We start from the raw sequence: 15,312 nt of genomic DNA on the forward strand, positions 1-15,312 counted from the left end.
CCTCACTTTTGCTGTTACACTTGAATCCAACTGAGAAATTTCTTCACAAGAAATGTTCACTTTGATGAAAGGTAGGTATATAATTGTACCTTTTCACTATTTTTGCTTCTCTTGACCAGACTGACAAAAAAGGCTCCCTTATCTGAAGAAGCAAATTCTTTCCTCATACTCAGACTTGAAGTTTCACTTCCTCACTATCAAGGTAAACCCATTAGAATGTGTGGGTTTTTTTTGTTTTGTTTTTTGTTTTTTGTTTTTTTGGACCCTAACTTGTAAAATAATAACATTAATAATAAATTTTTAAAGGATCCTCATTTTTAAAAAGGACAAATATTTTCTTTTCAACGCTATGGCCCTTTTCCAGTTAATGAGTTCCATAAACCTAAGTCTACTTTGATTCTGTGGTTAATTAAAAAACTAAATATAAATCCCTTTTTAATGAGCTTCCCTGATTTTTTGTGTAATATTCGTAATGATTATTCAGGACATTAAGAACATACTCCTTCAGCCCTCATACTTTAAATTACCAGGTTATATTCCCCAGCTCAATCCTCTCAGGATTTACATGCAAAGCCTAACTAACACGCCCTAGAGGAAGCATTAGGATGTTGTTTTTCAACATTCATAAACAGAAAGTTAAATTAGCAAGTTACCCCTCTGCAGGATCCAGTGCCAGTGCCCGGGGACTGTCAAGATCTTTCCACACCAACACTTGGCGATGCTGGCCATCCAGCTTTGACACTTCGATGCGATTTGTTCCAGTATCAGCCCAATACAAGTTCTTCCCCAGCCAATCCACGGCCATGCCTTCAGGGTAATCCAAGCCAAACTCTACAACGTGTTCCAGTGCGCTGCCATTCATAAATGCTCTGCTGATGGTCTTTGGGGATGTAAAGATACACAGGCAAATTAGAAATTTTACCAATCTGTCATTGGGCTGGTTGTTCTCTTTGTTGCATTTTAAGTGTTTTCAGATTCCAGGCATCTCATAGGAAAGAAGATCAAACAATGTGCTACTTTTTTGCAAGGCAAACAATACTGCTATTCAGAAGTAATGATTTACTGTACTCTGTGAAAGTATTCTGCGTCAATTACAATAGCGGTCCACTGGGGAAATAAATAGGATAACGAGTATGGCTCAATTAAGCAGTCTATATGCCAAAGTGACCTTAACTTGGTGCCAGCTTTGAGGGGGAAATATTTTGGCTCTCCAAGGACAATACAAAAGCATCAATGCTACAGCATTGAACAGTATTTAAAGCAACCTAATGAGAAAGCTCAGGACCGAATAGCAAACAGATGAAAACAAGATAATGGTCGACTAGCTCGGTTGTGTAAGTGCTTTAGTACTGATGGTTTAATTTAATTTCAGTAAGCATGATTTCTTCCAGGTCTTTTACTCAAAAAACTTCTTATAATTTTCACAACAATCAATCAGTCTACAATAGCAAATAAAGCCAGAATTATGCTTAGGAGTTTAGGCATTCCATAATTTACTATGACTAAGTATAAGCCTGAAAGAAAAGGAATAATGTTAGTAAGGTATAAAACCCTACTTGGCGAACACAGACTCCCCATTTTTTGTCCTTTGTACTCCTCTCTGCACAACCTTCTTATACTTCTAACACATCAGAAGTTAACAAAAAAAGTTTGATTTTTGGTTTACTTGTAAGTTCAGGTGCCATCTGCTAATTATGCAGTTTGTAACTGCACATGGTGGGGGAATGTTTCCCAGTTTTCACTTTTATTATCCATAAAAACCGATTGTGGGATCTTCCTTTTATTTTCATTTCGAACACACTCCAAATGAATACCATACCTAAATAGTTCAGCCAAGTTCTTTCTCTCAAACTAATTTAAACACTATGGTTTTTAACTTTTATGATTCTTCTGTTGCACAGATTCACAAGTTATTATTTGCATGGGTCTCAATCCAAGTGTGAAAAACTTACTTTCATTAAAAACTAATTTTTGGTGCTCACAATATGACTACATCTACAGCCCTTGAAAAGCATGCTAAATAACTAGACTTGCTAATATCAGAGATAGAAGACAGACAATACAACAACTTCTGTCACTCTATTAGCTACCACATTTAAACAACTACTGTCAACCTTTTTTTGATTTGTTAGTCTAGACCCTAGCCCTGATTTACTAAGCTTGTGTTCTCTCATGCGCAGTAGGTGCGTGAGTCAATGAGCAAGTAAGACCTATTTTCATTTCCTGACACAAAACAGGACTTCTTCCCATTAAATACATTAGGGCTGCTCAAAAAGTAATGCTTCCTATTTTGTTATGTTGTTTCCTGATATCAAAGTGGTAAATGGAGTTAAATCCAGCTGGCGACTGGTCACAAGTGGTGTTCCCCAGGGGTCGGTGCTGGGGCCTGTCCTCTTCAATATCTTTACTGATGACCTGGATGAGGGCATTGAGTGCACCCTCAGTAAGTTCGCAGATGACACTAAATTGGCTGGGAGTGTGGATCTGCCTGGGGGTAGCGAGGCCCTACAGAGGGATCTAGACAGGCTGGAGAGCTGGGCTGAAGCCAGTGGGATGAAGTTCAACAAGACCAAATGCCGAGTCCTGCACTTTGGCCACAACAACCCCAGGCAGCGCTATAGGCTTGGGGCGGAGTGGCTGGAGGACTGTGTGGAGGAAATGGACCTGGGGGTACTGATTGATACACGGCTGAACATGAGCCGACAGTGTGCCCGGGTGGCCAAGAAGGCCAACGGCATCCTGGCTTGTATCAAGAATGGTGTGCTGAGCAGGACTAAGGAAGTCATCCTGCCCCTGTACTCGGCATTGGTGAGGCCTCACCTCGAGTACTGTGTCCAGTTTTGGGCACCTCAGCACAAGAAAGATATGGAAGTACTGGAGCAGGTCCAGAGAAGGGCAACGAGGCTCGTGAAGGGCTTGGAGAATCAGCCCTACGAGGAGAGGCTAAGGAAGCTGGGGCTGTTTAGTCTGAGGAAGAGGAGGCTGAGGGGAGACCTTATTGCCGTCTTCCAGTACCTGAAAGGTTCTTACAGTGAGAGTGGGGCAGGTCTCTTCTCACTAGTGACAAGTGACAGGACAAGGGGAAATGGCCTCAAGTTGCGCCAGGGCAAGTTCAGGTTGGATCTTAGGAAGAACTTCTTTACAGAAAGGGTGGTTAGGCACTGGAATAGGCTCCCCAGGAAGGTGGTTGAATCGCCATCCCTGGATGTGTTTAAGAGCCGTTTGGATGTGGTACTCAGGGATATGATTTAGCAGAGGTTTTTTAGAGATGGGGTACTGGTTAGGCTGCGGTTGGACTTGATGATCTTCAAGGTCTTTTCCAACCTGGGTAATTCTATGATTCTATAGCCTGAGGATTATAAAAAAGGCAGATGTTGGTAGTATGGCAGAAGAGGCTGAACCTCCCTGCTAATATTCCATTACATATTGTTGTTGTGTGACAGGTGGCAGCAGATAGACAGTCTTACAAAATGGCGTCTGACATAAAAGTGCATATGAAGCAATGGTATGTCACTGAATTTCTCTTTGCAGCAAAATGGCACCTACTGATTTTCATCAACACTTGCTGAATGTTTCTGGAGACCAAACAGTGAATGTCAGCACAGTATAGGGGGGTGCGTTATGTTTCAGCTGTGGTGATAGATACCTCCACTGGTACAGATTTTTATGAGCCCAGCAGCAGGCTCTTATTCATCACCAGCGAAAACAAACAGCTGATGGTGGTGACACAATCGCAAGATTGTGTTTTGTAGATGAAAATTTGCTCTATCAAAGAGAATGGTCTTTGTATCTATTGTAGTTTCTATAATAATGAGTAGAAGGCATTACTTTCAGAGTGACCTATGTATTTGACAAAAAATCTTTAGTCCCCAAGACCTCCTGCTGCTAGGCACTCCTCTCAGCTTTCTGCCATAAAACATTTTTGCAAGCTTATCCTTTATGTGAAATGTGCACATTAGATTTAAATGATTCACATGAGGGAATTTTTTCCTAGTCAGAACCAGTTTTCCCAACTATCCTTTGAATCTTGTAAAACATATTTGTCAATCAATTCTTATCTATTTCAATAATCTTGTAGAAAATTAGTAGCCATTTCAGAATATCTTCCATCTCTACCTTCAGTGAAATATCAGTCCAGTAAATTCGATTGTCTGTCACATCAAAATCCAGAGCTGAAGCTTCCTTAACTCCCGTAAGTGGAATAGCAACATTGTTGTTGTTTGTTTCTAAAGAGATTCGTCTAATATCTGCTCTCCGAGAAAAGAGAAGGAAAGCTTCTGGGACAATGCAGGTCTTCATATCATTGATGAGCTCCAAGCCTATGGGACAAGCGCAGCGAAGGCCTTGTGGTCTGTACAGACACAGATGGCTGCAGCCACCATTATCCTCTGCACAAGGGTTTGTACCTAAGCATGCAAGACAAGGAAAAGCAATCATTACAGACTGTCTTCTTTTGAATACAAAGCCAGACCTCACATGTATCATCAACAGTACGAGCCCTTTAAGAAACAGAAGTAGAATCCCACCTTTTGCACTGAATGAAGGCTGTACTTCAAACACACGTACAGCCAAGCATTTTCACGTAGCAGCAATGCAAAGATACACCTCAACTACATTTAACTAATTCCCTGGGGTACAATCCAGACATGGCACCAAGAAACTAAAAGCCCTGCCCCTATGGCAGGATATTCAGGGAACGTGACAAGTTCTGTGATGCTGCAGCTCAACTGTACCAGTGTTTTGAAAACCAATTTGAAATTAGATCCTGTGTTTTCATTCCACAAATACCACAGAGCACAACGTACTTCTGGTTGTTTTTAAAGATGATTTTGCAATATTCATTTGAGAAACACTGAAAAGACTAAAACCAGCTCACTCTTAGCTCTTGCTCACCAAGAGCACATATTCAGATTGCAGGATGAATACCTGCTACAGCTACAACTCCAAAAGCAGCTGGGCTAACCTAACAGTCTGCTGTTCTCATTTTCCCTGAATCTCCTCTCCTTACTGGATCCAGGATTGTTCTGACCCATGATGTGTTCCAATTACCTAAGCAGGAGAATGGATGGGAGCGTCATGGGCATTGGGAGTGTCTGATTTTTTGTCTTACTATTCAGCCAGGTTAGAGAACTGAAGCATCACACAAAAGACACACACTCCTTCAAACTGCAGCATGTGGCTGTCAGGCAAGAAACTGTGTTCTAAAAACCTGACCTGGCATAAAGCGATCCCTTCAAAAGAACACTGGTGAAATTTTCAATTTTATTTTACTAACGTGATTTGTAGTGTCACTCACCAATTATCTGGTGTACATTTGTAGCTTTGAGGCCCATGAGATCAGGCAGTTGATCAATGATGATTTCTCTTTCTGCTGTCCGCTTATGCACACGTTCAATACTGCGTCTTTGCCAATCTGTCCAATAAACATAGTCTCCCAATAATGTGAATCCAAAGATGTGAGGAAGTTTGTCCTCTACGAGAACTCTTCTCCCACTTCCATCAGCATTCATGACCTATGAATACACATGAACACACACAAAAATTTCCCATTACCCAAGGATATTCCAAGATTGTAAAAAAAGGGTGACTTAATAAGCTACTGTTTTCACATCTCTCTCTTGTTCTTGCCTTGGTGGAATGAGATAGCCATAGACAAGTCTGTATGATTTCCCATTCTTCCCATGGCTCAAAGACTTGTGCAGTCACAACCATAACTGTGTCAAATGGATGATGTTTTGTGGTCAGAAAAATGTCCTAGCACATGAGAAATGAGAAAGCTGGTTTGGAACAACTCCTACCCTTTGCCTATGAATGAACAGAGAAGGAGAGAGGAAAGGTACAGAGAAACAACACTGGAATTCATTGCTTTCTCAGCATATGGTATAATGTGCAAGCTGGAAAAAAAAACAAAAACAAAAAACCAACAACAAAACAAAATGTAATAAAACTCAAAAGCTAAAACCTTCAGAATAATTAAATTTTACATTATGTCTTTTCTTGGTCACAAAGCTGTAAGCGCTGTCACATTTAGTCTCAGTATGTAAGAAGGGGAACTAAATCCTTATAAGCACAATTCCTGTATTCCTTATAAAGCACATACAGGGGCTTGGCATGCTCTCTGGTTTCTAGGAATAAACTTGGTTGGTTGTTTTTTTGTTTGTTTTTCTTTCTTTAAGTCAACTAATCTGTGGAATTGGCTTACCAAAAGCAAACAAACAAACAAAAAAACAGTCTACTAGCATATGCAGCAAACTTTTACAAATACACCAATAAATACACATTTCACAAACACGAGATGAGGCGTTACTTAGTGGAATGCTTTTTCCTGTGTTCCCCCTAGGATTCTTCTGATAGTCAAGCACAGTACACTTGCAGCTACACTTTGTGCTAAGGTGCATTTACCATTCCAAACCTGTAACTTATGTCCTTTATACTAACAACAAATTCCAAGCATAGCTTTTTCTATCACAGATTGTTTAGATAGGCTCAGAGCCCAGTATAATTGCCTGATTTCCAGACTTCCTTTTGATAACAAACTCTGCTCTTCCATTTTTATCCTGCTTCAGAAAATTCCAGCATCTGCTGACTCTCAGTTCCTAGCAGCATGCTTTCTACATTCTGTTTTGATAAATAAGGCTCCTAAACAAGAGTAATGGTTATCTTTAGAACTGGGGACATAGATTTAACATCCATAAGGATTATAACCCATGAGTTACAGTTCTTAACACTACTATCTCTTTAAGAAAGCATCACTATCACAAAGAAAAACTGCTCATTCCTTTGTCTACTACCCCTTTCTAGCCATAGCACACATCTTGAACTTCTGGGATGACTTTCACCCTCCCCCTCAGTAAAAACTACTGAGATAAGCCATTTCTTTGCAATGGATTAATATATGCTAATTAGTGCTTGTTAACTGAATCAAACAGATATATGAAACAGGCAGATGCTGGGAAGTTAATCGACTCAATACATACAGTTGTAACCAGTGAAACATAACTATCACAGGGCACTACCTTTAGATACTACAGTTTTGCCTCTGTACTTAGAAAGGAAGAAACCATTGCATTTAGGGGGTGTTCAACTACTGGCAAAAATTATTAGTTGGAAGATGTACAGTGTGATGTGACTTTCTCCAGCAAACTTAAGGGAGCTGTTCAAATAAGTTTTGTTGTCTTACTCTGAAAGAAAATCAGGAAAAGAGACAGGAGGACTGAAACATTAATATCTGCTTTCAATTAATTTCTGTTCTGCCACATACACATTATTTTGAAAGCCAGCTTTACACCATCTAGACAAAACAGATGCCTATTAATATGCTTACACACACCTGCCACACTCCTTCCACTGCAGTCTTATCTGATATCACACATCTGTATGATATTCCTTAATGTAAATATCTGCCTATTAGGTACCACCACAGAAATTGTTCCATGGCACCACTAGGTCTGTCCTCACTTCAGCCATGCTTTAGGAGATTTGAATAGAATCTCGTCAGGCTAAAGTACCAAACAGTACTAGAGTAAGCAAAGTGACAAGGGATATAGCACACACATAAAACATATGATGAAATAAAAAGAATTACTAATCAGTAAACTCCGAAAACTTTCAGCGTAATCTTTTCAAAAACTGAAATTAATTTGCATCCCTGAGTCCCATCTGATACTGCTTTCTGCATTCATACCCTTTCTCCAGTCTCAGATGGATGAGCTGACCACAGTGAAGATTAGCACAACTAAATCCCCCATACGTGAAACCCATCTTCTACTATGAGGCAATGTCTCCAGTGGACTATTCTGTTTTAACCACAGTGTGGTGTGGGTTTCACATTCTGAGGCCATTCTGAATACTGCCAGCCACAGTACGAATATACACAACAGAAAACAGATGCAGTGTAACCACAAACACTACCTTGACAGAAAGAATGAGAAGTTCCATGGAAAAAAAAACCATGTACAAAAATTAAATAGCCTCAGAAATTTGCCAGATGTCCTGCCTGTAGTATAAGTGTTTTGCTTATCATAAAACAGTAATTAATGCAAATCTGTGGGCTCAAACACACAGCTTATTCAAAACAAATAAATTAGTGCTAAAATTGTGAGCATATTTAAGATGCTGCATTCAGTGGGGGGAAGGGGGAGTGCAGTGCTGACTCAAGTGATGGCACATAACTGAATGCATTTTGAGACACTGGATGAACACAGGGCTCTGAATAGCAAAGAATATGCAGCCATGCTTTCAGTTATGGTAAAAGAATTTGAAAATACAATCATAGAATCATAGAATCCTTAGAGTTGGAAGGAACCTTTAAGGTCATCCAGTCAAACTCTGCTGCAATGAACAGGGACATCTACAGCTTGATCAGGTGCTCAGAGCCTGGTTCAGCCTGGCCTTGAAAGTCTCCAAATATGGATGTTCCACCAGAACAGCCCCAGCTCTCTCAGCCTGTCCTCACTGGTGATTTGTTCCATCCCTTGGATCCTTTTTGTGGCCCTACTCTGGATGCGCTCCAACAAGTCTCTCTCTTTCCTGTACTGAGGACTCCAAATCTGGACTCAGTATTCCAGGTGAGGTCTCACCTGTGCAGAGTAGAGGGACAGGATTGCCTAGCAGAGAAAAATATCCTTTGCTTCGTAATCACACCTTGTTCATGTCACTGCTTTTTGGCAGAATACACATTTTGAACGACTATCAAGGATAAAATACAGGAAGAATAAAATTTCATCAGAAATCTCTGATGGACACCTTGGGGCCATACTGAGATTTGAAACCAGTGCCAATGAATCACATTGGTGTGCTGGTTTCAGAACAACGAGGTCAAATGTCACACTAGTTTTATGCTTTTTTTCCCTCTCTTCCTCTTTTTTTTTTTTTTTTTTTAACTTTTAAAGCACAATATTAAGAATTAAAATGTTTTGTTACTTACACATTAACAATAATGTATGTTTGGTGAGGGCTGCTCTGAAAGTAATGCCTCCTGTTTTATTATGTTGGCCCATAACATCAGAAGTGGATACTGCTGACATGGCAGTAGAGGTTGAACCAGTATTCCATTACATTTTGTTGCTGTGTGAGAGATGGCAGCAAAGGAGCAGTCTGGCAAATGGCATCTGACATGGAAGTGTCTATGAAGCAAAGATGCGTCACCGAATTCCTCTACGTGGAAAAAATTGCACCCACAGACACTGACCGATGCTTTCTTAATTATTATTGAGACTAAACAGTGAATGTGAGCACAGTGAGGTGGTATGTGGTGTGTTTCAGCAGTGGCGACAGTGGGTCAGATTGTTATGAGTGCAGCATAAAGGCACTTGTACATTACTGGGAAAAATGCATAGTTAATGGTGGTGACCATGTTTAAAAAGCATTTTGTAGCTGAGAATTTGCTCTAGCAAACAGTGTTACTGTGTTTTTTTTTTGTATCTGTTGTTGTTTCCATGGGAATAAATAGGAGGCATTACTTTTGGTGCAACCTACTTATATGCAGCTCATAAAATTTCTGTTCACTAAATTTGGCTCAGGCAATCCATAAGGCTGGATGCCCATTATCTAAAGGTATGTGGATCCTAGTATATCAGAGACATAAAAAGCACTAACTCATTAAACCTATTTGATTAAGGAAAAAAGAAAGCTGGGACAGCGTCTTTCTTAAAAAATAACCTGGAAAAATAGCTAGAATGCCTTCTGAACCATTACATTAACATTCTATTTTCAGACTGGTTTAGTGAGCTATGTATTTTCAGCTCGCTTCTTGAAGCAACAGGTACAGAACAGAATGATTTTCCTGTTGTGGCTGCAGTAATAGCACACAATTAAAATGTGTCTGCTTCTAAAAAACAGTAGCTCTAAAAGAGAAAAAGGGGTTTGGTGGAAGGGAGAACCCAGTTTCATTAGACTCCCCATCTAAATGAAATAAAATAAAAATATCTTAATCAACTGCACTCTCTTTGAGTGAGTGAGCAGTCAAAACTTTAATGTCCTCTGAAGGAAATGATTCTGTCATTGTCACTAATGTACCGGCAACAACATTCTCCCTCAATTCCAAAATGGTAAGGAATGTTTCAGACATGAAATGGGAAGACAACGCAGAATTTCACTGCAGAAGAGATACCTGGAAATGAATATTTGCTTCGTAAACCAAATGTCTCCAGCTGGCCTTACAATTTCTTACTGTTAATTGCTTCATAATAGCTTATAATTATTAGTTTAACAGCTCCTAGCTCCCCCTGTTTCCTTTTGAGCTCTAATCACTTTCCCAAAGAATTCAAATTAATAATTTTCCTGAGCATGGATAATATTCATAATAGGAATGCAGTGAAGATAAATATGTAGAAACAGAAGAGATTATCTTTATAAACATCCCTTTTAATCACACTACACACAGTGCATAAGCTCATTATTTTCACAAAGGAGAACTGATCAATCAATGCCTACAACGGAATTGTTTTCTCAATCATGGAATACAATCTTTGAAAAAAACTGGCTGAGTTTTCAATGAATCTGACCAGGTTGGGTAAGGTGAAAAGCACACAGCAGAGAGTTTACATTTATAACCAGTGTGACAATCAGCTGTGACATTTAGGAAATTTCACACAACACACACACTCACACAAAGGAATATGTTTGTAAAGAACAGTCTTAGACAGAATATCAAACTGAAGCAAAGAACAGGGTGAGAAGAGATTTTCACAGGTGAATGAAGATGTCTGGCTACAGAAATGAATTCTGGCATACTAATACACAAGGTGGAGCAGAAACAGTCTGAGAGCGTTCTTTTATGTGGGTATAGACTATTTGGGAATAAGAGAATATGGGTGCAGAGAAGCAAGAGCAAGCTCATTACTGAGATTTTGCAGCTTAATATTTGTCAGCAAAGTCTTTATATGCATATATATGCATGGAAGCAAAGGCTAGCCAAAACCAACATGAACCCCCACAGTGATTTGGGGGGATAACTTCCAACTATAAAGTTTTGCAGCCCGACTTCTGATGCTACTGAACATGGGCAAAAGCTTCTGTTCTTTACCTCCCTAAGAGAGTTATTTGAAGTACCTTCCCCTAAGGAAATGATCATTTGTAAGTTGTTCTCTGCTAAATGTTTTCTTCAGACTCCTCTAAGAGCACCTATAATTGATTTTTGTTTTGTAGAAGAAAAAAATAATAAATAAATAAATCTGCTGTTTTGGCTAGCTCAGCTGGTTCACTGAATAGTCCAGTAAGTGACTACGCCAGTGCAAAGCCAGGGGTCAGACCTTGGGATGCTTTCCACTCTTGGTGGCAGGAAGCTTTTACACTGATTCAACTGTTCTGATAGCAGAATTACTTAAATTCCGAGACTCTCTGCATGCTCAAAATTCTGTTTTTCACTGTAAGTATTTACCAGGCTAATAGAAAGCATTAACTTCCCTATAAAACTGTTTGTGCTTTTTTTTCTGCAGTCATTAGACCTTTGTAAAGTTACAAGGCAGGATCAGGGAAAACAATATAGATTAGAACTACAAGTTCCCAGTGCTAAATTAAGACCCAAACAAACAACAACACACCACCATGTGAAAAAAAAAGCTGATCATTAAGAAAGATCACAAAAACCATCTCAGTATTTGTTGTGCACTATCGTGTTTAAGTCTGGGGGGAAATAAAACTGCCAGAATAATAGAAATTATGGAATAACGGGAGACTGACAGTACTACACCCAGCTGAATCAGAAACAGAAAATAGCTTAATATCTCTTCACGTCACCCTCCACCACTTAAAACAATCAAAAACAATTGTTATGAATACATCAGGCTTTTACACAGAATCACAGAACTTGAGTTGGAAGAAGCCTTTAAATGTCACTTGCAATGAACAGGGACATCCACAGCTTAATCAGGTTGTTCAGAGCCCTGTCTGGCCTCACCTTTCATGTCTCCAGGCACAGGGCATCCACCACCTCTCTGTGTAACCTGTTCCAATGCTTCAGTACCCCTTACTGTAAAAAAATATTTTCTTATATCCAGTCTAAATCTCCCATTTTAGTTTGAAATTGTTTTCCTTGTCCTGTTGCCACAGACCCTGTGAAAGAGCCTGTACCCTTCTTTCTTAGAGCCCCCTGTTTAGATACTGAAAGGCAACTATTAGGTTTCCCTGGAGCCTTCTCTTTTCCAGGCAGAATAGTCTGAACTCTCTCATTCTGTCCTCACGGGGGGCACTTCATCCCTCAGATCATTTTTGTGTCCCTTCTCTGGACATGCTCCAACAGGTGTCTCTTTTACTGAGGTCTCCACATCTGGGCATAGATGTTAATGTTCTTGGATCTAAACTGGATGGATGTTTTAAACACTTTCCCCCCCTCCCCCCCCCCCCCTTTTTTTACTTTTATATTAAAACACTTCGAACACCTGCATAAAGTATGTAAGTAGCAATTGCATAAAACTTGTTTTTTTTTCTTAATAACAAGAGAACAGTAGCACAAAGTCTTAGTTCAACGTTTGCAGTCCATGGCTGAAACGCCACTCAAATTCTTGAACAGAGTCAGTAGACCTTACCAGTAAGCAACCTCTGGTTGCTACTTGTTTACTGTGTATTATAGTTTCCCTACCTTTGACTTAATAATGAAATTTAGTTCTTTAATTCAGAAGTTCTGAAGAAATGACTCAAGTGAAAAATGTGCAAAGTATGAACTATTTCATTTTTATATAATCTACTGTTTTCTTACTGCAGGCCAAGCAGGCATTAAGAAATAAGTGGAAGTTCCCTGACAAAGTAAGCTTCAAAATTCTGAAACTTGGATGAAGGAGGGGGATCAGTTTTTTATCCCACCTCTGCAATACAAACATGGTATTCTTTGCTGAATGTAGATCCTGCGTGCCACAACCAGGTGAACAATGCACTGTGGACAAAATTAAGATGTATGATGAAAAGGTAAGGTGTCCTTGCAAAATAAGAAAAGCTGAAATATGGAGGACAGGGTGTTCCTGCAAAACAAGATAAAGCTGATGAATGAAGGCTGAGGAAAAGAACTGGTTAAACAAATTTATTTTGCAGATATACAGCAGGAGATATTAGCTTAGCACCTGTTTGTAAATCTTGCTTGCTTGACAGGACAAGGAGGGATGGACTTTGTCAAACAGGATACAAACAGCTCTAGTTGGGCAAAACAACGAACTCTGAGTCCAGATTGCAACATAAGTACAAACAAAGGAAATGAAGTGGGGTTAGCTGCAGGGGAGGATGAATGTGTGGCAGGCAGACCAAGAAGAATGCGAACCCTGAGTACCTCAACCAATGGGGAAAGGGGCAGCACTCACTATAGTGTCAAGGTATGGGGATAAAAGAGGCTGTGACCTCTGATGGGTTGAGAGATACTTCCAGGAAATGCCCCCATTAGACTCTCCCTTCATTTGAATAAAGAAAGCTAAAAACTCCTCTGCTTTTGGGATAAAGAAGATTGAACAAGCCTATTGGAGCAGAAATTTTCCCAACAAAATTAGGAACAAATCAACTTGAACTATCTCACTTCTAATACCTATGAAAAGCGTAATGCAATTTTACAAAAAGAGATGTGTTCAACACTTGTTTTAAAACACGGACCTGCTTCTGCCTCTCCATTTTCCAATGTCTGTTTCAAAGTGTGGTGGATGGGGACACCATCAGTAATCAGGCTTTCAAGACATCAGCATTTTGCAATATAAAAATATGCTATGTGACAACTTTGCAGTCAAATAAAATAGATAGCAAATGCTAAGAAAACAAAATTTCCTTATTAGGCTTGTAGTAAATTTGAGGGAGTTGTCATCAGAGGAAAATGCAGCCCTGCAATTTCAGGATTAGAATGTGAATTAGAGCATTCTCTAGATGCCAAGCTATTAGCTCCTGGGTCAAAGACAAAAAGGTCTTCTCTGTTCAAGAATTTTATACTCAAAATGTCTTAGTGCCATCCGCTTTCTGTTGTCTGACAAGGGGGGGTTCTGAAAGCTTGTGTGTACTTATGCTGAAAAACAGCAGGATGTAAGATTTTCTACATTAATCATGAGGATTAGAGACAGTAATGCTAGGAACGACTAATAAATTTGGGAATGCAGAAACACTTCAAGTTGGAGCTGCACTCAGAAATCACTAGAGAATAGTTGCATTGTATAGGAGGCAGTCCTTTCTTTAAACTCACCACTAGTAGGTGTAAGCGGGTGTCATCTCTAGCTCTGAGAATGAAGAATAGGAAGATGAATAAAGAAAAATGAAGCACAGACTAAAAAATAGTGAGAAATCAGTCATATAATGATTATTTCCTCTTAATGCACACAGCCACACATACACACATCCATTCATAATTGCTTTATCAATACGAGATTTGCTGACCATTTAAAATCCAACCTATGCCTTAAAACAGGTAGTGTACGTGCTCAGAAGACAAATATTCACTTGAGCAGGAAACATAAGACCAATTCAGCAGAGCAGATCATACATTTTTAACCTCATAGCACGGCAGGAAAATGCTTTAAACCTGTGGCAAGTCAATGAGAAATCTTCCCTACTGGTAAGCACAATAGCAGCCATCCATTTCAATAGAAGTTTATCAGCAGTGAAACCTGACCGAGATAAATGACGAAGCTGTTGAGCCACAGCCTGCTTCTGCCTGCTGCAGGCTGCCAGATAAAATGGGAACAAAAGCTCCCTGCTGTACCCCCTGCCAGTCTCCATTAACCCCTGCTGATGCTTTATTATCGTCTGGGGGCTCCAGAACAGCATAGCATGAAACAGTGCATAAAATATAAATAATAAAAGCTCCTATGTGGCACAAACAAACCAGAAACATAGCTTGCAAGAAACATTAATGTCAGTTGCGCTGCAATTAAATAATGTTTCTGAAGAATTCCACATACTGAACAGGAAAAAGCATGCTTTATTTAAAACCAGGTATGGAATAGTACTTAAATGCAATAAAGTATCCAAACACATTTTTCCTGATTTTATCCTCACTCCCATTCCAGACACACACAGACACAAACAAGCGAAGCAGAGACCAGGCATGTACCAGATATCTTCATGTTCAATTCTGAGTTTCTTATTTTGACCCTGTCACAACTATATTCTCTGTTGCACCTCTTCCACTGTCTTTTCTGCAAATGCAAGCTTAAAAAATATACAGAAGATCAAACCATCTCCTCGTAAACAGTTATTTAAAAAGAAATAAGAACGAGGAGGGCAGGGAAGCTGTTACAAGTCACAGAATTCATGGTTGCCACAGGAGAGAAAGGCAGTGGAAGGAAAAGGGAAGAGTTGAAATGTCAGTAATATTTTAGCTATTATAGGTAATGATATGACATTATAGCC

General features: G+C 39.6%; 1 protein-coding gene across 5 annotated transcripts in view; it reads right to left on the minus strand.

Moving 5' to 3' along the window:
• Positions 1-15,312, minus strand: part of LRP6 (LDL receptor related protein 6) — a 133,257-nt gene that overhangs the window by 31,081 nt on the left and 86,864 nt on the right. For all 5 annotated transcript variants that reach the window (XM_072333894.1, XM_072333893.1, XM_072333914.1 and 2 more), the window contains 3 exons: positions 5,297-5,513; positions 4,117-4,406; positions 654-880 (listed from right to left, as the gene is read on the minus strand). In XM_072333894.1, coding sequence (XP_072189995.1) covers positions 654-880; positions 4,117-4,406; positions 5,297-5,513 — 734 coding nt within the window. The remainder of the gene's footprint in view (positions 1-653; positions 881-4,116; positions 4,407-5,296; positions 5,514-15,312) is intronic.

The sequence above is a fragment of the Excalfactoria chinensis genome, chromosome 1 (assembly GCF_039878825.1).
Source record: "Excalfactoria chinensis isolate bCotChi1 chromosome 1, bCotChi1.hap2, whole genome shotgun sequence".
NCBI classification, from domain to species: Eukaryota; Metazoa; Chordata; class Aves; order Galliformes; family Phasianidae; genus Excalfactoria; species Excalfactoria chinensis.